Below are 22,327 nucleotides of genomic sequence, written 5' to 3'. Positions count from 1 at the left end.
CTGCCGCCTGCGCCCCAGACCTCTGTGGATGGAGCCGGCCGGGCCTGGGAGAGTCACCCATGGGCATAGTGCACCTCTTGAACCCACTCTGGAAAATCAGAAGTACTTCAGTCCGCCCCAGTCACTGCAGGCTGACCAAGACGATAGCCAGTGGCCTGGGGCAGAGCCCAAGCAAAGCACTCACTTTGTAGTTCCTCCTGTGTGGCACAGCATGTTTGGCTGCCCATATTTTTGATCTGTTGTAAGTAAATGTATATCAAAGCCACTGCCACCTGTTTCCTGAGTTCAGCCAAGACACGTACTGAGGCCTCTGCCCAGCTTGCCGTGATGGGGCAGTGCCTTTACATTGATATGAATAGCCCTAAAGTTTCTGTGTCCAATTAAAGCATCAGTCAGGGCCTTCAGTGACATGCTAGCAATGTCCTCAAAATGAGTTTGGCTGTGTCGATCTGTCACAGCACCAGTGCTAGTGACTTGGCACAACGGGTTTCAAAGTGTCTGAGCGCTCCGCATCACCAGTCCCTCATTCCCACCTGTGCACACCAGTGATGAGCCAGTTGCTGCCTGTCAGTGGTGTGAAGCACACTGAACAAGCCATCTGTATGTCCAAACAATAAGCTGTATTAATTACACTGTATGATAAAGACACAAAATAGCTTGTCTTTTGAGGATGTTGCTAATCAACATATAGGGCTGAGTGAAACTCAGATGCTTAGTACTGGGAAAGGACATTCAGGACAGCAGTGACAACTGTCTAATACATGTTGGTGTCCCTGAGGACTCCTACTTCAGTAAATGTCACTGGCTGCTCTTGACAACAAGGAGAAATTGATCTGGGGTACCAGGAGAATTCATGCTTAAAACTGAAACAAAGAAATATAATAATTGAGAAAGAGAAGGGGAGAACTTGGGGTCGGTTGACATGAAGATCTCTTTAGACATATAGCAATAATCAAGAGGAAAAGCAGTGAAAGAAGAATCACAGCAAAAGCATTCTTGTCAGTAGAGGCTGGAGTAAGGGCACACAGATAAATTTATTTTCTAAAAGCATGATCAAAACAGATTGCAGGGAGAGATAATTGGAGGCTAGGCAGGCTTTAATGTAGTTACTTGGGTAGCACAGTACTGAATTGGTACAACCTCTAAACTGGGGTAGCAACCCACAGGCATTCTCATGATGTCCCACACTGGTTGCTATCTTGCTATCCAACCTACTGCATCTCCACTGCCATTACCTGCATGGCTGGGGCACAGCTAGGATGGGGGACACCTATTTTCTGCTACACTCACATTGTGTTTTCAATGCTAGGATACACTTGCCTTGCATCAGCCCTACTTGTGTTGTGTTCCTCTAACTCACCTTGTCATGGTTCGCAGCATCAGATGAGACTGAGCATGCCTGTGCTCTCTTTCTGTTTAAGAGCCCTTTCTCCCTAATTCCACTTTTCAGTTATCAAATAAAAAGACTTTGTTAAGAAGGTCAATAACTACAGCATAAGAAATATGTGTGTTCAAAAGAACAGTCCAGCCTGGAGGGCAGTGAATGGGATGATGCATCCTATCCTGGCACTAGGATAGAGGACACGAGTCTTCACCCCAGGGTAAAACAGGCAGGACACCTATGCAGGTGCTCACAGATTGACTGAGATGCAGCAGGCAGCATCACCAGCCTTGTAACTGTGACAAGCATCGCTGACATTCACAAGTTTAAGATAAGGTGGGTACAAAGAGGGCTGTCACCGTTTATCTGCCAGCAGGTGACTGCAAGGCAGCCTCACGCTGAAGACCTCTCACAGCAAGCTCCAGACAGCTCTATACAGTGGTGCCTGCATTTAGTCCAGGCAGCTTGTGCGCCTCTGCTGAAGCCATTGTCCCAGGCATCACAGCTTCAGCATCCCCTCTGCCACACAGCACCAGGGGGCTGCCCTTCCCCATGGGCTGCTCTCTCATGATGCACATCCCGTTTCAAAGCCTTAGAGATGCTGCCATGTTGCTGCCTCCACGGTGACGAACAAAATACTCTTACTTCTGTGTTGCTGGGGCATGATGCTGCCCACAGCCACCCAGCATGGGAAAATGGTGAGTTTTTGCATGACAGAAGCAGTGCAGCTGAGCAGCTCAGACTGAAGTTATTCAAGAAGAGAGCAAGCAGTGAGCCACCTCTCCTTTCCTTGCCAGATACACTCCCATCATGTTTGCTTTGCTCCCCAGCCTCTTGAAGTGTGTGGATGTCAGATGGTCTCCGTTATACAGGGAGTGTGAGGCTCGAGGCAATGGCCAGGATGTTTACTGTCTGCGTTGCTCTCTCAGCTTTGAGCAGGGCCCAGTGCTACTTTGGTGTCGGGAGCTGCCCAGTTCAGGACCAGTTCAGAGTGACACTGAGGATTTGTGAAAGACACTGGCTCTCTCCCCTAGTTTGGTTTACACAAAGGCTGTGTTGGTTGGTGGTGTGTGTGTGTGATCAAAGGTAGAGGGCAAAATTCCATTATTACGTACTGGATCCTGGCCTTTATCCCGGTGTGATCCTTCTCAGAGTAGAATCATAGAATCTAGAATGTCCTGAGTTGGAAGGGACCCACGAGGATTGAGTCCAATTCCTCTCCCTTTTTTTCTTGTGGGGTTGTCATATGCACGGACAGGAGTAAGCCAACACTTGTGTCACTGGCATGATTAATGTGTGGTCAGTCCTGACCACTAGCTAAATCGGTCTTGCTCCTAATACCTTCACCTATTCCACTACAAGAGAAGTTTTCCACTTCTATGAGAGGATGTGGAATGAAAACCAAGCATCCATCTGGGCTGCTCAGAGCAACAGCCCTCACGCAGAGAGGGTTGCTCCTGCCCTACCTGAGCAGCAGATGGTGACAGTTTTGCCTCGTTGGCTCTTGTGCTCCAGGCTGCCCTGGCAGCCTGCCCATAGGCACTTGCATCTCCTCTGTTTTCAGTCCACAGGCTCGTTTCACAAAGAAACCTCATCTCACAAAGATTTGGCTGTGTTTCTTGCTGGATTTGCGTCTGCCTCACCTGCTGGGGCAAGTGCAATTGGATGGGGGTCCGTGGGCTGCAGGAGGGATGGGCTGTCACCCACATCTGGCCTGCCCACCTGGGGAAATGGGCTCTGATGTGCCAGCCACAGGTGATGTGGTGAGCTCAGCCCTGGGGAATGCAGGAAGTGAGGGTACCTGGGAGGGGGCCGGGTATGAAATGGGCCTGCCTGGGTGTGAGCAGGGCAAGAGGAGCCTTCTGGAAATGGTTCTCTGGAAATGGAGACGTTCCTGCTGTGGATGGGGAGGCTCCTGTGTCCAAGGTATTATAGGCAGGTGGGAACTGTGGCTGTAGAGCAAGGAGAACTATGAGCAAGGATGATGGGGGGGCACTGGGAAGGAGGGTGGAAGCTTATGGGCTTCCTTGGGCTGAGCAAGGGCTCCAGTAGGGCAAAAAACAACCCAAACAAACACGTGAAAGTAAGAAAATAGCTTATCTGTGTGGAAGGAAGCAGAAATTGAGCCTGTACCTTAAAATGGGAGTGAGGGGAAAAATGTATTCTTGAGAAGGCACTGAAGAGCTTTTTGTAGCACACTGTAGGATGAGATATGACAAGCTGATGCTTCCTGTGCGATCCAGTTATTTAATGCAATGTGCAGTCACTGGAAGTGTTAGTACTTAACCATTACTGTTAAAACACTAAAAGGCTAAACTATAAATAGCTTCCCCTCTTCAGCAGCTCCAAAGCTATGTTTCTGGTTTCTTTATGTATTTATGTGTATGCATAGATATGCTTGTGTATACGTATATTTAAAGGCAAGCAGCAGACAACAGAGTTTTGTGGAACAGTCATACTGAATATCTAAAATACTCCTTTTTCTAGTTTATGCTAGTAGAGGAAAGAAGTAGTGTGCTCCCAAAAATGTCCCTGCTGGGGGGAAAAACAAAACTTCACTGAGGGCAGAACTCAAGAGGAGACCAAATAATGCCTCGGTTTCTTGGGGGAAGGAGAGGAAAAAAGAAGAAGGCAAATACATGCCTGAAAGAAAGACCAGAAACTAAATCCCTAATTAACCCTGCAGTAAGCTGTCAGAAACTGGCAGCAAGTGGGAGGGAAGGAGGCAAAGCTGATCTCAGTGAGTTTGAATGTAATCTGCTCTAACCACACTTAAAATGCCTTTTGTGTGAGAAAGGAAGGTTCTGGGATTCTCTGGCACATGCTTTGTACTGTGCTTATCTGAGCCATTTGAATGGTCAGGGTTGTGGTTACAGCTGAGTGTAGAAGGGTTTCACCTGGCCAGCACCAAAATTCAAAGCCACTTTGGTTTGTCCATCTCCGAACACTGAGTATTTGTAACAAAACTGCTGATCTAGTTTTGGGAATATAGTTATTCTTCAAAAGGGTATAAAAGTGTAACAATCTATTGCTTGCAATTACATGTCACTTCAGAGAGCTTTCGATAACAATATAAAATGCAAAGAGTTTTTTGGGGTTTTTTTTCATGCTTGTAGTGGGGGTAGAGGTTTGGAGAGTGAGAGGATTTGGGGGTTGCTGTAAGTCTTAGCACACAGTATGTATTGGAACTGACTTTGAGGAAAAAATGGAAGTTCTTAGCAGTTGACATGACTGAAAGGGAAACACAGGTTTATTATAGTGAATCATAGAAAAGTGCTTTTCTTGATGGAACCGTTTGGTTCCTAGAGAACATGTAGCTGCTTTCCTGGTGTGGGGTTTTAAACTGTTGCAGACTGGATCCCTAAAGGTCTTTAAGTGCATGATTTTCATAAAATTGACTGTGTGGCTGCAAAGATCCATGAAGACTTGTGCTTTTATAATTGAGGTTAGGTAGATGCATTAAAGGACAGGTTTGAGCATGTCCCTGAAGAGCCAAGGTCTGTACCAAGGTGAACAGGTAACTGCTTAGGTTGTGTTCAAGGCTCAGAATCCATAGAATAAGCATTTCCCAGGACTTACCCTGGTTTGGCATTTACCTGGGAACAAAATCCAACTTGAATAGAGTTCTCAGTCCTTCTCATTCAAGCTGTTCCTTCTCTGGTGTTCCACGATGCCACTGTTGAACTCTGCTCCTTATCTTGGTTAAGGATTTCTGTGGGATTCTAGCTTCCAGCTAAGGCTGTCTCCTACAAGTGACACCTTCACCCTAGGCTGTCCTTTTGCTTTCACAACAGTGTAGTGATTAAAAGCATTTGAGAGGTTTGGGTTTTGATCTCTTTCTGCCTAACTAAACCTTGATCTGCCCTGTCTTGGGCAAGTGCTCGAACTACTGGAGTACTGGCTGAAAGGAGAAGCCTCGTTTGTGCTTTTAGTATCATTTGTTAGAGGTTGGGGCCATAGGTAATTTCTCCAGGATATAGACTTCAACTCAATTGCTCTGTCTGCTGAGAATGGGAATCTGTCCAGTCCATGCAAAATTGCTTTTACTGCTTTATCAATTGTTCCTTTCAACATCAAGTTCTTGGGACTCTGAATTGTCTTTGTTTTGCTGTCTAATATGGCTCCTGTGAACTTTGTAGATGTAAAACCTTCTGGTGGAATATCTTATAAGAACAGTGCAAGTGAATTGGCTGTTTCTAGGTGATTAAGGCTGATGGTTTCTGCCTAGCAAGATCTTTAATTTTCCATTTGCTTAAATCAGTGGAAGCTTTTGACTCTAATCTGAAAGTTTGACCATTAGTTTATGTCTGCCTAACTCCACTCATCTTTTTCACAGAATGGCTGGGGTTGGAAGGGACCTCTGGAGATCATCCAGTCCAACCCACCTGCTAAAGCAGGTTCACCCAGAGCAGATCGCACAGGAATGTGTCCAGGCAGGTTTTGAATGTCTCCAGAGAAGGAGACTCCACAACCTCTCTGGGCAGCCTGTTCAGTGCTCTGGCACCCTCAAAGTAAATGAGTTTCTCCTCATATTCAGATGGAACCTCCTGTGCTTCAGTCTATTGCCCCTCATCCTATCACTGGGCACCACTGGAAAGAGTCTGATCCCATTGTCTTGACATCCACCCTTGAGGTATTTATAAACATTCATGAGATCCCATCTCAGCCTTCTCTTCTCCAGGCTGAACAGACCCAGCTTTCTCAGTCTCTCCTCATAATAAAGGTGATCTAGGCCCCTAATAATCTTTGTAGCCCACTGCTGGACTCCTTCCAGCAATTCCTTGTCCTTCTTAAACTGGGAAGCCCAGAACTGGATGCTGTACTCCAGATGTGGCCTCACCAGGGCAGAGTAGAGGGCCAGGAGAACCTCCCTTGACCTACTGGTCACAATCTTCTTAATGCACTCCAGCACCTTTTTCAAAAGGTACCAGGGCTCTTGTCAAACAAGCTGGGTTTCTTTTATGATCACCAGGAGTTTAACATAGAGCCAAGTAAGCTTCTAGTGGTAAGGATGGCTTTCCGTGTGCTCTCAGGCTTGATCTTCATCTGCAATAGCAAATTAAGTTGGTGGGATCTAGCTTGTGGTTTCCCCACCCACTAGGAGTAATCGTTACAAACAACTGTTTAGGTCAGATCACAACTAAATGCCCACCCTGAAAGCATCTCATACACCAGTGGCATCCCAAAACTAGTCTTGACTCTGAACAGTCAGGGCATCATAGCTTGTGATGTGTCCTTCCCCCTGACAGAATGGGAACGGTCAAAGTTTCACTCATCTCACCCAACTATGGCAGATGCAGAGCTTGCAAAAAATTGCAGTTTAGCTCAATCAAAAGAATCACTGGAGGGGCATCTTTCAGGGTGGTTGTCTCAAGAAAACCTAAGAATGGCTTGATGAACGGAACAAAAGACAAAATTTGTCCTGAAAATCTTCTAGGGCAAAGACATGAAAGAGATCAGGACAATAATCACAAAACACACACACGACACCCTAAAATTTATTTCAAAGAAAACATCCTTTATTTTGTAATATGTGCTAGATCAAAGGAGCAACTCTGGAACTGGACTGAAATCAATATGAAATCTAAAAACAATCACAGCTTGTGATTTCTCTGTATGATAAGTAATCACTCTGCTACAGTGTACATGACATAATCTGAAACATTACCCATGTACTGGGGGGAAGACGATACATCAGGATTAAGATTGGAAGAAAGGGGACAGTAGTGATATACAACTCCCTGAATGCCAGGCTAGTGGTTGCATGTGTCCTATGGGATAAAGGAGTTGACCTCTCTGGCCACTATGTTACTGTATGGCATAAAAGATTCACATCCAAAAACAAGGTCTACCCCTCCTTTGGTTCCTCCCTGCTGTTCTCAGTTGCCTCACCTCCCTACATACTCGCTTTATGTTTGACTAAAACCCATCCATCTGTAGAAGACGGAAGTTGCTAGGATCTGTTCTTCACCATGTTTGTTGTTCAGGGCAGTGCACCATATAAATATTAAGGTATTAGATCAGCAAATGAAGTCCCCTTTCCCGCTTGGTCCCATAATCTGCACAGAAGTATACTTGCTCCAAATGAGAGAAATATGGCTCCAGAAACACCACTTCTGTGCAATGCATGAGACAAAGGAAAACTTTTGTTCCAGCCATGCTTGAAGCTAATTTCAGGAAGCTGCAATTCCAAGGAAAAAGGATTTCACTGAATCCTAGCAATAATGGGTGTCCATAAATGAACTGCAGGTAAGCTAGAAGCCTGCACAGCACTCTGGTGCAAAACACTTGGAACAGAGGAGACCCTGGCAAGCACCTTCCTCTGCAGAAATCTTCCACAATTGGGTCAGTATCCAACAGCAACTGGAGAACCCAGATTTCCTATTCCATCCACTGTGACCATGCAGCTCCTAGGCAGTGACTTGGACAAAGTGCAGTGTTTCATGCAGCTGAGCAAGGGAAGAAGAGAAAGGTCTCAGTGTTGCTCAGACCAAGGACAGCCCGTCTGACTAATTAGTGCACAGACCAACAAGCAGAGCCTTTTACGCAACCTTACTTGGTAAGAACTGGGGAAAGGGTACAAGATCCTTCTAGATTTCTTCTCCTCCCTTCTGCTCAATTGCAACTCGCAAGCAAAGCATTTCTTAAACTCCTAATTGCTGAAGTTCCTCCTACACAGTTTTAAGACTCCCAGAGCACCGTTTCAGCACTAACATGGTGGGGGAAAAAGAAATCTGGAGCTAAAATCAGATTTGGAATCTGAAGCAGATTCACGTCAGTCAGCTCACCTCCACTGCTATTTCAAAACCAGAGATGCCTGGCTCGCTCTCTGTGCAAATGCAAACCTCCTCCTTTCTTGAAGGAGGTGCTACCTACCTCACTTCTGGCTGAGGTGGGCTGTGCAAGCTGATATGAAACTACAATCTGCCTGTGATTTCTCAAAATTCTTTGCAGTGCTACATCCCTTGGGGAACACTGGTTCAGCAGCACCTTGTCTTTGAGTAACTGGCACCACAATCTTAACAAGTAACAAGAATGAGCTCTGCCAAAGGTTAGTGCACACAGATGGCCAGACCTTAGTATTTCTGCAGATATATAACTACCAAATTGAAGGTGTTATTGCCCACAACAAGCTCTCCGAAGTCTATGTAATCACACCCTAGAAGACAGTTCTTATTTAATCTTATGACGGTTATCACCCAAGTTAGCAAATATTGCAAGGGAAGGGAGAATTCCTCTTTCTGCAGTGGATGTCACCTCTGAAAAGGGAGGCTGAGGAACACTGGAGCTAGTTTTGGACACCAGGTCCACAGCAGAATTGACTGTGGAGATGTGCTGAAAGCTAAAAGACCTTTCCTATGTTAGATGCAAAGTCCTTCCTGGTACTCATGCTCCCGGAAATAGAGACAAGCACTTGTCTTGTGCAAGTAGATGAAATGGTAATTTCTTTTTCTCTCTACTGACAGGCAAAGGATTCAAATCTAAGACTGTTCCTCACATTATAGCTGCTTTTAGAAGCAGCCAAGCAATTCTTGTTCTGATAAGACAAAGGAGAAGAACTCCAACTAGTGCTAAGAGAGGAAGAGATTGCTTGGCACTACAGATTTCACAGGAAGGAAATTCACCCGAAGGTATTTTTCTGCTCCTATTCAGAAAATAAGGTAGAGAAAGAAGCCACAGAAAAGAAACTCTTTGCCTGGGTCACTGACAGAGCACCCAGTCCCCTTCAGATGCAGAGCCTGTCATAACATAAAAAACAGAGACTGCTCTGCAGCATGACCTTCCTCAGACAATACATTAGTATTGAGAGGATGGAGAGGGACTGAAGCAGAATGTCAATGCACATGGATGTTAATATTTTAATTAAGAACAACACAAACTTTGGCACATAACATCTTGTTTTTACCCTGTGTATGAGGCTGCCTGGTAAAGAAAGAGGGAGGGAAGAGGAGGCAGAGCAGACCTACTTATGATCTCTGTGTGGTGTGAGCTAACTAGGAACACCAAGTTGGCTGTCTGGGCTCCAAAGGCTTACCGTCACATATGCAGACTGGTTTATGCTTCTAAAATCACAATGCTCCTCTGGAATTAAGACACTCCTTGCTGAGCCAATCTTTCACATGGAGTTTCTGAAGCAATGCTTGCTTAGTTTCTTTGGACTCTCTAAGGAGACACAGGTCTTGATCTTTCTGTGGATACCCTGAACTAGGAACACAGAGGCAATAGAAGGCGGAAATGCTCCTGAGCAGGCAAGTCCCAGCTGCTAATTCATGTTAGGGGGACTCTACCTGCATAAAAAAGGAAGAGGAAGGAACAAGGATCAGACTGTATGGTATATCCCTGATTTGCAAACCACACAAGGGAAGACAGGAAAAAAGGAAGTGAAGGACAGAGACATTTGTACTTTAAGGATGAAGACTGGGGATTTGGGGCTCAAGTACCATCCTGCCTTGATTTCCTCTTTCAATCCTTGCATGCAAAGAAAGAGCAAAGGTGGGCTGTGACTCTCCCGGCTTGGCCCTTGTGGCAAAGAAGGGCCCTTCTTTGGAAGCTGTGCCAGCTGGAGCATGGGGATGTTCCTTGCAACAGCTGGGTCAGGGTGGTTGCCGAAACAGCCTCTTGCTGCAGCACTGAGTTCTGGGCAAATACACCTCTGAAAATTCAGGCTCTGTGGTGGTTTCCTCTGCTATTGAGAGCAGGCTGCTGGCTCCCTGCTGAGATGCGAAAAGGCAGAAGTGTTCACAGAATGCTAAATAGGGGGCAGGGAACAATACAACTTTCCCCTCAGTCATGCAGCAAGTTGCTCTGGCTACTGGAGCTTCCTTTGAGGGGCCCTGCCTCTCCATAGCTGCCAGAGGGCTGCAAAATGGGACTTTGTTTCAGAGTGACAGTGATGCAGCGACAAATCCCCAGGCAAATTGCATTTGTTAAAGTCTGTAGGCACTTACTCTTCACAAGGCAAATGTTAAGACTTAAAGCCTTTCCTTGGCACAGTGCCACCACCACAGCTTCTGGTGGCTCCTTGCACAGGGAAGAGCTTCATCCTCAAACACATCGCAAGGAGGAGGGTGGGCTTGCCTGATCCTCACACACAAATGGTGGGGAAAAAAGAACTCTGACGGATGAACAAAACTGAGATTGCTAGGACAAGCCTTCTCCTTATACCCTGTTTCCATTATGGCTCAATTATTGATGGCAGCAATATATGTTCATGGTTGAAAGTCTGCTGGCAGCTGTCAGGATTGCAGATGAGTAGCAATAAAAGCAAGGGGCCTTTAGTGCTGAGACAGGGAGTTTTCTTTCATATTGCCTAGATCAGAAGACGACTCCAGGTCTCTCTCCATTTTTCCTCTCTTCCCCTTCCAGTACATAAAATCCCTGATGGTAGATCTTTAGACACACCTGTCTTAACTCTAGCTCCAGTTCTCCTTCTTGAAAGCAAGCTGTACAGCATCATTCACATCCTGCACTATGTAAGATGCCTCCACCAGGCTGGGGTCAAAGCAGAAGTCCCGATGGCCGTGGAACACGGTCTCTGTTGTGCACTCCTTCATGCTACTGGGACCATCCGCATTGTGGCGGTAGACCCCAGTGCAGACCAGAATCGACTCACAGCTCTCCACTGAATTGTTGCAGTCCTTCTTCAGCTCAAGATGATCCTCAGTTTGGGGACTGGCTGTGCACAGGCTCTTCTTCACCCCAGCCTGGACCTGGTTCTGGTGAGCTGACTTGAGGTAGTTGCTGTAGAGGTTTGCCCCATAGACATCTGACATAGGGTTATCCCTGAATAAGGACACAGTGTGAAACAGAAATGAGAAACTAGCCCACACATCAGCTTCTGATGCTGGCAGACTGGAATTGAGTCCTGCTCAGCTGTGGTGAAAGCCACATGCTTTACAAACATCTTTCAAAGGGGAAAAGACACAACCAAAGCACCCATAGCAGTTTCAGCCATTACTGTAATATATTCCCTGCAATCCCAAAGTGCTTGGCCTAACTGGGCTAATGGTACTACATCTGAGTCTCTTAAATTTTTCCTTAATCCAACTATGATACGTGCACTCTGTATCCTACAGTAACAGCTTCACTAGGCTGATGGGCCCTTCAAATTATCAAAAGTGTAGGGTGCAAAAGGCTAGCAAGCCTCTGCTCCAGGATGTGAGGCTCCCAAGGTACCATAGGGATTTTGGGATTAATTTTAGAAACATCCATTAAAAAACAAAAAAAACAACCGCAACAACAAAACTTAAGAGAAGTCAGTATGCAACTCCCTAAGGAAACCAGCAGGAAAAATCATCTCTTACCCAACTGCATAGAGGCGTCGGATGGGAGACTTCCAGCCCTGTTTCTCTGCCTGTTGTTTTATCAAGTATTCAGCATAGCGATAGGTGACTGTGCTGGGTTTGCCAATCAAGGCCTCGTACTTCAGCTCTTGGCCTGTCACCTTCTTGTAGATGGTCTCCAAGCAGAGAAGGAAAGTACCATGGCCAAACCTGCTCCAGAAAGGAGGTCATCAGTATCCCTAGTCACACCACTTATGCAGCAAACACACCTCAGTGAGAAGGAACATCTGCTGTAGCCAGTGTAGCATGTAGTTTGGACACAGTATCTACACACACACTGCCTCCCCAGGCAACGGTCTGCTTTTTGCCTCTTGGAAATTTTAGTCTTTGCTTCTCATGCAGTTTGCATATCTGTGGTTAATTATGCCATACAGTCAACTTTAAATGCTGAAAACTGTAGTAAGAAAAGACCACCTGCAGGAGAGATGTATGAAATAGGCTAAACAAAAAGCACACATGCTTTTCACCTGGGCATCTTGGCTTCAGCCATCCACAGGAGATCCATGTTGCAGGCAAGAACAGGCAGATGGGGGTATGGTACATCTTGCAGCTCTGCCCCAGGGTTCCCATTGCTCAAGAGTACATCGATAATAAGTTGCAGGCTTGTCTCCCACCTCACTGGCTCACCAAACAGTATCACACCTGGAAGATTTCAAGAGACACTTGGAAAGCCACAGCACCCAAGTACAGGACTCACTACCAAAAGCCCACCCTCTAGCAAAAGCACCCCTTTCTTGAGATGCCCAGGCTTATTCAGCTACTGCTGGAACATGGCTGTTGCCAGGGCTCCAGTCTGCATACCACAGAACAATAGGATAGTTTGGGTTGGAAGAGACCTTCAAAGCTCATCTAGTCCAACCCCCTGCCATGAGCAGGGACACCTTCAACTAGATCAGGTTGCTCTGGGCCCTGTCCAGAGCAGCCTTGAATGTCTCCAGGGATGGGGCATCTACCACCTCTCTGGGCAACCTCTGCCAGTATTTTAACATGTGCACCACTACTTCCAGATGCTGGGGCACGGCACTCAGAAAAGCTGGCTTTGCTCTTACCAAGCTTGTGCTTCATGCTGCATGAGGACAGCGAAGCTGCCTTCGGACTGCATCCTATGAATAAACTGCCTACAGATACGGAGGAGCCAACAGCATGTCATTAACTCCCATCCCAGCTGGCTTGCCTTGCTGTTATTTCTGTTCATATGTAAACAAAGGCAATTGCTTACCTTCTATAGTAGGGAAGCCAGTGGTTGGAGGAGGCTGCCAGAAAAAAAACGGAGGCTGCATTAGTAATGCAAAACCTAATGTCATCTCCAAAACAAAACTAAAAATTCTTCCTTTGAACCTGCCAAGGCAGTCCCATAAAGAGGCAGGACAAGGCCACCTGGAATCCTGAAGAAAGATTACCCCCAGCCCGCCATCCCAGATTGGATTTCACAGATCTTGCATTCCTGTCTCAGGGCTGGAGATGTCAACCAAGCCACCTTACCACTCACTGCAAGGAACAGCAGTGCAAGACAGGTGTGGCACAAGAAAGGAGAGGGGAAAGTCACTGCCCTTCTCGCAGGAGCCCACACTGGAAAGAGCAGAGAAATGCTGGCTGCTCCGTACCAGTCCCAGGCTCCCGCTGAAGAAAGTCACTACCAGCCAGCTGCTCTGTGCCTTTGCAGCTTCTCCACCCCATGCTATAGACTATAAGTACCACCACACCAGGCCACCCGTTCTACCAATGCATCAGGAAATTACCATCTGTTTTGGCCTCCGGCTCTGATCCACCATGTCTAACAGGGGATATGCCTTCCTCAGTGCCTCAATGGTGACCACATGCTTGAATCCCAGGCTATCAGAAACCATCAAGGAAAGTTGTGGAGACTGATTTTTTTTTTTTAAGTGACTGGGTTTTTTAAAGTTATTTGCAAAAGCATCTACAGGATTAAGAAATACAAGTGCTAGTAAGAGAGCAGTTATTTAACCTGGTAATGTATAACCTTACAGATTTCAGTCAAACTGTATGCTCTGCTTCAACCTACAGGTGGCCTTAAAGTTTAAAAAAAAAAAAAACCAAAAAGAAACACTGGGGTGATTTAGTTTGTGATCAGCAATCCCTGTAATTAGGCAAAAAGCAGAGGCTGTCCCAAGACAGAAAGGATGTGCTTTGGGACACCTTCAAGGCCAGAGTTCTCTTACTGATGCAGCACAAGGGGCTGGTCAGGCTTTGTGGATAGATGCAGAATCAGTGAAGCTCTGGTCAGCTCAGCTGGTAAAAGAAAATGTTCTGTGCTGATAGAACTACGCAGCAACTGAAGGATAAGTTGCACTTATTTGCAGAACACCTTGCCCTTAGCTCACCCTACTGGCCTTGGGGAAACAGAGATGGGCCAAGGTTTTGTACCAAATGAAGTTAAATGCTAAGTACAAGGTGTGACTCCGCATGTAGCAGCTACCACAGGTAGATCTTACCTCTTTGCAGATACAGAATATGTCAGACCTGTTTTGCTGTCACCTCAGCCAGGCAGTATGCATGTGGGACTGTCATTCAGACCACATCCCTGCACTGGGATGCTCTGACTCTAACGATATTTGAGTACCTTGAATTTCTGCCAGATTCCCAGGAAAACCTTAGCTGTGGAATAGTTGGGAGTGATCTCTAATGCACTTTGGTGTGAAAGAATAGGGGGAGCACAATTTTATCTCCAAAGTGACAGAGGCTCAAACCTGATGGAGTCCTCATGGTGACATCCCGTCAACAGGAACTGCAATCATAGGAGAGGTCATCAGTGTGAGAAGCCAAACACAGAACAAGGAGAGCCAGGAGGTGACCAAGATGGAGATCAACAGCGAGTGCCTGCACTTGAACATCTCCACAAGGCTGTCTCCCCATAAGATAAGAACAAAGACCTTTCTGTCCCCTTATGCTTCTACAAACTGACCAAGTAAGTGCCGAGGGTAGCAGCAGGGCAGGAGCAATGGCATTTCGCTGGGCAGCTGCAGCAGGACACACAGAGCAAAGGATACTTTTGGGCATTCTCCTCCACGGGCCCCTGCCCGGCCACCAGCATGCACTTCTGGTGGAACTGGCTGAAGAGCCGCAGGGGGCTGTGGGACAGGATCACCTGCTCCGGAGACACCTGCGGGATGAAGGACAGGTGGGAAAATTTCCCCCCTTGCTTTCCGCGGTCGGGTGCCATCCTTAACCGCGGCTGCCACCTGCCGCCCCCCATCCCCTCGGGCCGAGGCAGGGCCGGTCACTCGCTGGTGCTGCCACCCCCGAGCCCTTCACCCCTCCACGGGAAGTCGCGTTAGCGGGCTCCCTCCTTCTCCTCCCGGTGCTCCCCTCCGAAGCAAGGACCCCGAACGGCAGAGCCGTGAAGTCCCCGCTTCCCAACGGCGTGGGCTCCGTCTGACCCCAGCGGAGCCGCTTCGTCCCGCCGCGCCTGCTGGTCCGACGCCGACCCGCCGCCCGTACCTGCAGCCCCAGCGCCTGGGAGAGCTCCTGGGCCTTGGCGGATCTCAAGCAGTTGCCGGCGTTGGTCAGGAAGACGACGGGCACCCGCGGCCGCCCGCTGCTGTCCACCAGCCTGCGGAAGGCCTGCTGGGCGGCGGGCAGGGCCTGGCTGCCCCGCACCAGCACCCCGTCCACGTCGAAGAGGAACCCGAAGGCCGGCGGCTGCAAGGTGAGCGCAGGGGACGGTCACCGCCGCCGGGAGCCCTTCCCTCTCCCCACCCGGCCCGCGGCGCCCTTCCCGGCCCGCGGCAAGGACGCGGGCGGCGGGCCCGGCCCCCGCTGCCGCCGCCGCTCACCTGGCCCCCGGCGCAGCCCCTGTGGGCGGGCGGGCCCCGCGGCCCCGCGGCGCGCAGCAGCCCCCGGCCGGCCCGCAGGCAGCCGCCCAGCGCCATGCCGCTCCCGCACGGCCACAGCCCGCGGCCGGAGCACGCCGGGGCTCGTAGTTCCCGGACTACAGCTCCCAGCGAGGCGCGGGGCCCGGCGGGGCGGGACCGGGGCGGGCAGGGTGGAGCGGGAGCGCCGAGGTCTGCACGCCCGCACCCCGAGCGGGTCGGCGAGGCGCTGCCCGCGGTCGCCGCGAAAGGTGCTGCTGGCTTGCAGGGATGCGGTGTCCCTTCTGCTTCGGAGCGAAGGGTTACGGGTTTGGGGAGAGCTGGGAGAGAGACTGGGGACGGCGAGTGGATGGAAAAGCAGGTGTCGGCGACAGCAGGGAGGCTGGCGGGGAAACGGGTACGAACAGCCCTGCGGTGGGACAGGCGTACAACATCATGAACGAGGAGATCATGGCAAGGGGGGAGCGGCAGGCGTAAACCCATCCGAATCAGTTACACCAGGCCTGGCAGGGCTTTATCTAACCTGTTCCCAAAATCAAGGAACAGGGCACACAAACCCATTTGCCGTTCCAGTGCTCTCGGTTTCGTGAGTGAAGCTGCTCCAGTACCGTACAGTCCAGTTCTTACTATACAAAGGCATCTCCCAGGATACAGCCTGGTTTCAGTCTGAGGTGGTTGCAACTTACTTACCATGCTTTCACTGCACACGCAAAGTATCTTCACTGCAACTTTTTACCTGTGCAAACTGCTGTCATTTCTACACAAAACTAAGTCTTCTGGACTTTACCTTACAAATCATAAAGTTTTCTAAAGCTCTGGACATTTTTCTTGCTCCCCGATGAACTAGTGTCCCAGTGGCTCCCTCTTTCCTGCAGCATGGGACAGAAATCTTGATGCTGAATTCAGCTGAGGCCCTTCCAGACCTAAGGAAAGCAAAAGGTTCACTTCACCTCCATGGAGACGAAACAATGTTTATTTGCTTTCTGGCTAGGCTTAAGATCGCCTGATTCCTGCCATACGGCAGGTTTAACGCCTATGACTTTAGTCATCAATTACACAAACAGTGTAATTGTTTGTTTTTATGCTTTCATTGTCATGAATACAAGCCTTAATTCATTTTTGACCCACTCTAACACCTTTCTGCAGAGCTGTTAAAGCACTGACAACACAGGGTTATACATTTGTACAAATGGTTATTCTTCCTTAAGTGCCTTTGCCTTAACTGAACTGCCTACTGTTTATTTTAGATAATTTTGTCAGCCTGCAAGGATCACTTTTATTTCTCAGAAGTGTTTGCAGTTCCTCCTGCTCTGGCAAAACATGCTGGTCTTGGAGATGCTACTGAAAGTATTTAGCTCCAGCAGGCACTGCAGAACTGGGCTTCAAACTGTCTTCTTCTGGCAGAAGGGAGCCAGTTACAGGTACTTATGTCTTCTCAACTGCTTCTATACCCGCTTACAAACTAGGGACAGCCAACCTCACGACCTCATTTCCCTTGGCTGCCAATGAAAAAATACAGTCAGAGACAGAAGCAAAGGCTTTCTAAACTTATTGACAAAGGCAAGCACCTTGTCTCAGTGTTTCTCAGCTGTTCACTAAGGTGAGGAAAAAATGTGATTGATGCACTGTGATTTATGCTTAAGTATTGGCTAAAGTGGATTTATGACCTTTCAAGTATATAACCACTTGCGAGTTAGATGGGTTATTTTGGTTAGTGGCTTCTAGTCGCTGACATCAAGCTGATCAAGCTGGATTGCTGAGGTCCCTCAGTCACTTCTTTTTAACTAGAAGGATACTTTTGTACTTTTCCTGTTCCCAAGACTTGAGAAACAGCGGTGAGAGACATCTCGCCAGTTCCCTGCTGTAGGATTTAATTTTGAAAATGATGAGTGTATCTAAACATCTTTGAGTTCGGGGCTCTTGGGAGTGGTTTTTGTTTGGTGTGTTGTCATCCCCCGCCCCGTTACAGCCAAAGCTCTTACACTTTGATGCCCGCCGGAGGCGAACCCGCCGATTCCCCCAGCTGTGTAACCCACCCAGGTCCCGATGGATTTTGTCTCTCACCTAATTTCGTTCGTGCGCGGGGGCCGGCAGGGGTCGCCTCTGCTCCACGGCGCGCAGGTGAGGCGGGGCCTTGGGGGGGCGGTGGGCGCAGCCGCTCACCTGCAGCTGCCACCCGCTCCCCCCGCATCCCCGCCATGGGGGCGGCCGGTGCTCCGCGGACAGCGCGGGCAAGGTCGAGGTCGTGGGTGGGGAGGGTGCCAGCAGCGCCGTGCTGGAAGGGGCGAGGGGTGGTGTTGTTCAGCTCCGAAGCAAACTTTTGGAGATGCGGGGCGATGGCGAGGTGGTTTCTGACTTTCCTCCCGTCTACCCCCTGGCTGAGGTGCTGTGCCTGCTAATAGCGTTTTTGTGCTATGCTGCGTTTTCGTCTTGTGGAGCAGCCGTAGCGCAAAGCAGTGATGTGGTTTGGGCTTCAACAGCACAAGGAGGGATGTTGGAGGTGGGGCCTGGGGTCGGCAGGGGATTTTATGTCCACTGTGCCTCTGAGACATGAGCGCTGGCACGGAGGGTGGATGGGTATAAACTAGAACGCAGGAGGTTCCATTTAAATTTGAGAAGAAACTTCTTCACGATGAGGGTGCCAGAGCACTGGAACAGGCTGCCCAGGGGGTTTGTGGAGTCTCCTTCTCTGAAGACATTCAAAACCCACCTGGATGCCTTCCTGTGTAACCTCATCTAGGTGTTCCTGCTCCAGCAGGGGGATTGGACTAGATGATCTTTCGAGGTCCCTTCCAATCCCTAACATTCTGTGATTTTGTGCCCACTGTGCCTCCAACACATGAGTACTGGTGGAGAGGGTGGCTGTGTTACCAGCCAGGGTACCCACTGCTGAAGAGGTGCCCCCAAAGCCTGTATGTGCCCCAGTGAGCATTCCCAACAGGCTGGCAGAGCTGTTGTATTTATTTTTACACAGAAGACTGCCCAACAGGCTGCTTATTTTTAAACCGACACGGAGGGAGTTTGCCAGCGGTCGGGCACAGGCTGAGCCTGGCACGAGCAACAGGGATTGACAGCGATGTGGCTGCCAAGCACAGCACCCTGCAGTGCCTGCCTTGGCTGCTGAACCCCCATCCTCCCTGCACCAGCAGACAGACTTTAGTCCGCTCATCCCTCTGCTAAATGCCCAGCCATGTAATTTTCCCATCAAGAGCTGAGTCTTTCTCCATAACACTACAAGGTGCGTCCCATTTTGCGTGTTATACAAGAATGGGCTTTACGATTTCTTCTGCAGGCACATCTAGCAATTGCCATATCCCCTAATATCCCCAGAGATGGTTTGTCTGCCCTTCTCACACCAGCCCACAGGAGATTCTCTCTTCTTCCCCCTTACACTGTGCTTAGATGTTTCCCCCACCCCCTTTCGTAGCTGCTTTTAAAGACAAGCAAAACAGGCAGTTGCCCACAGCCTTCTCCCGTGGGCTCCTATGCAAACTTTGCAGCTCTGTTTTCCCTGGACTCATAGCCCTGTCATCACCCACCCCCCTTCTTGACCTTCTAACACCCCCCTTGAACGCAGCCGTACCTTCAGTCTCTTACCACAGAGGGTCTAATGACCTGAACCAACCCTTCCCCCACTCAGTTTATCTCTTCTCTTTCTCTGCTGCAGCCTGCCCATGAAATGATGGACAAGCTAAAGGTTGAGAAAATACAGCAAAATGCCTTTCTTATCCTGTAATGACCAAGGGGGAGGACACAGCCTGATAAAAATGACAAGCCAGAAGAATCAAGAGCCAGACCCTTCACCTGCCTGTCCCTCAGCAGACAGAAGAGGCTTGATAGACCTGCCATGATTGCAACTGCCGCAAGCCTGGAAAGAAAGGAATTAAGTACTGAGCCAATTAAGAGCTTCAAGTTTCTGGCTGAAGAAATGTCCTTCTGCTACTTGTGAAGAAATAAATTCAGAGACTTATACGAGAAAAACCTGAAGCAGGTTGAGTGTTGGGGAGCTGGTAGAAAATGCCTCTAGCCCTGTGCTTTATGGCTTTGCTTAGCATCTGGCAACTGTGTAGTCCCACTGCAGTGATGGAGGCTCACATGATATATAGATCCAGCTGCTCACTTGGGCCTATCTCTATTTTCAACCAGCTACTTTGCTCATCCGTTTTTATTGGCATGATTTTTGACAGCAACCACTAGCACTGGATCAGCCATTTCCTGATGGTGAGTGACCAGCAGGCAAACATTTCATGTGTTAAAGTGCCCCAAAGGTGCTCTGAGCTGCTGTGCAACAGAACACAGATAGACCTGTGATGTGGTGTGCTGCGAACAAAGCTCCATCCACCTCCCATTTAAACAAACTGAACCTGAAGAGGCCACAGGGAGAGAGTGCTGGGGGAGATAGCAGGCATAAGGCTTGGCGTATTCCTATGGCTGCTTGAAGTAAGCAGCACAGAAACTTCCATGGGTTTTCTACTCCTTCCTTGCTCCTGAGTCTGGCTGGAAACCAGAGTGGGAGCTCTTTCTACCCCTTTAGATCTGCCCTACTCAGTCTCCCACCTCCCTTGTGGCTGTCTCCAGCCCTGTTTGTCCAAACACCTCCTTCATCTCAGGTTTTCACATTCTCTATCTGGCCTTTTCTTCCCATGCCCACCATCAGCACTTCGGGCAAGGAGCCTCAGGCCGTACCATGTAGTTAGCTGGTGCTCCACGACACACTAGCTTTGAAAAGAATGGGCTGGTCACATAGCATTTACTGTTCTCTGAGTTTCCCTCTCTTAAAATCGTGCTAGAAACAACTAAAATGACCTTCAGTAGTTCCTTTTACTTTCCCATGCTGTAACCACCACAGAGATGGTACAAAATTGTAATAGGAGGAGAGGCAGCACAAGCAAATTGTGTCTGTCAGATAGTCTCTGTATGGAAACGTATCCCTGAGCTGGATGCAACTACTGTGTGGTTTGGGCAAGATGGGACTGGAGGACCTGTGTGGTGTCTCTGCCAGGTGGCTCGGGCTTCACTCCCCTGTGGTTAGCCCCCCTGGATCAAATTGCCCTTTGCAGGTCCTGTGAAGACCTTTCAGACTCCCTGTTAACTGTACTCCAGGCTGAGTGATGTGAAACATCCCCCTCCACTGCACATTGCAGATTTAAAACCACACATCAAATACAGATATGCTCCATTTTTTTTAACGGAAAAAAAAAAAAGGAGGGAGGAGGGGGAAATTAAAACCCCACAATGAAAGCAGGTTTAAAAATATAAATATATACTATGTTCTGAAAGGGACAGACAAGGAAGCATTATATGCAGTATATTTGCCCACAAATGTGAGCAGTGAGCCAGGGTATTGAGGGTAAGGGAATGGACTGGCAGAAAAATCCTTGAAATGTTACTGCAGATGCCAAGAGCTGAGTCTCAATGAAGCCCTGTAGCCGAAGTTACCTGAAGCTTTGGGGATATCTGAATAGATTGATCTTTCTTAACTGCTGCAGTCCAGCCTAAGTCCCTTGTTTTTTGCACACCTAGCGTTAGGGAGGTGAGAATGAAGTCCAGGTTTCTCAATTTGCACCTTTCTTCAAACTAAGGCCCACTCTATGGAAAAGTCGAATCCCAGCAGTAAAGCAGGCTGGACATCTTCCTGTCAGACTTGCTAAGGCTCTGGAAATGGTTAAAGCCCGTCTGTTGCCAGAGGACTCTTGGGAAGCCCCAGACACAACACATGGCAATGCCCTGTTCAAGGAAGGATCCAAGGAAGGCTACACCACTGGAATTGGGCTTCTCCATGTGGTTCAGGTTCACCTTTAAACATATGTGACCAGGACAGGAAAGTGTCTGCTATCTGACCAACCCCAATAGGGATACCTTCAGCAGAAGTGGAATCACTAGGCTAGTCACAAATACAAATACAGCCTTGTAGAGTCAAGTTTCACCTTTCGGGGGGCTTCATCTGAAGATCACCTCAGACCTGTACAATTTTAAATCCCTGGTTATGTCTGTGCTGTAATCCTGACTAGCATTATTCACTGGTGGCTCCAGACATTGGACATCATCACATCATAGTTCCTGATGCAAAGTAGGTAAATGGCCAAGTGCACAGCAGGCTTTTCCTAGGAAGGCAAGGACAAACTGGGCACAAACAGGTAAACTGGTCCCAGCAAGTGTCTGGCAAACAGAAGATCTCACCTGCAGGTAAGGACGGGGCAGGACTACAGATAACCAGAAGTCCATCAGTAGTTCAAGCCCTCAATAGAGCATATGCAGGAAGAGCTGAAAGCTTTCCACTGTGGCAGAAAAGGGACCTGGGTCAACATGTGTTGAGGACCTCAGGTCCTCCCACACTGGCTCTGTGATGATTAGCTTCACGTTGGCAGCAAAGAGGCTCACTGAACTCATGGCAAATAGAAAACCTTCCTCCAACCACATATAGTAAAGCTGAAAGATCAAGGGGCTCCTCGGAGGGACATGGCTTTCGGTAACTGTTTAGCAGCCATTCCACTCGTTTGCAGCAGTTTTCCTTGGCAGCATTACAAATAAGGCATTGCCCAAGTCAACATCTGACCATGACCTCAGGGACTTTAGGCTGAGCTCTGTAAGCAACACCCATGGAATAGGAGGAGGAAAGGTGGCTCTACTCTGGCTCCTCCTCCAGTATAAAGTTTGTTCCAGGACCAAACCTGCATCAAGGCCCAGGAAAGGCCAGCCTGCAAAGGGCAGCTGCTGGTGCTTCAGAGGAAGGAGTGGGCTGTGTGGGCAGAGAGAGCTGGAGGAGAGGCAGC

General features: G+C 48.6%; 1 protein-coding gene across 1 annotated transcript; it reads right to left on the bottom strand.

The window, feature by feature from the left end:
- Positions 1-10,794: 10,794 nt before the first annotated feature.
- HDHD5 (haloacid dehalogenase like hydrolase domain containing 5) lies at positions 10,795-15,614 on the bottom strand (the record flags this gene model as incomplete). The annotated part of the gene is made up of 8 exons (XM_080363297.1): positions 10,795-11,164; positions 11,686-11,874; positions 12,192-12,366; positions 12,944-12,977; positions 13,464-13,557; positions 14,733-14,845; positions 15,184-15,384; positions 15,519-15,614. 8 exons carry the CDS (start codon positions 15,612-15,614, stop codon positions 10,795-10,797), a joined length of 1,272 nt encoding a protein of 423 aa, XP_080219423.1.
- Between the last annotated feature and the right edge of the window lie 6,713 nt (positions 15,615-22,327).

This window comes from Nesoenas mayeri (assembly GCF_963082525.1).
Source record: "Nesoenas mayeri genome assembly, chromosome: 1".
Lineage (NCBI taxonomy): Eukaryota > Metazoa > Chordata > Aves > Columbiformes > Columbidae > Nesoenas > Nesoenas mayeri.
Note: the sequence above shows the minus strand (reverse complement) of the source record. Positions and strands in the feature narration are given on the sequence as shown.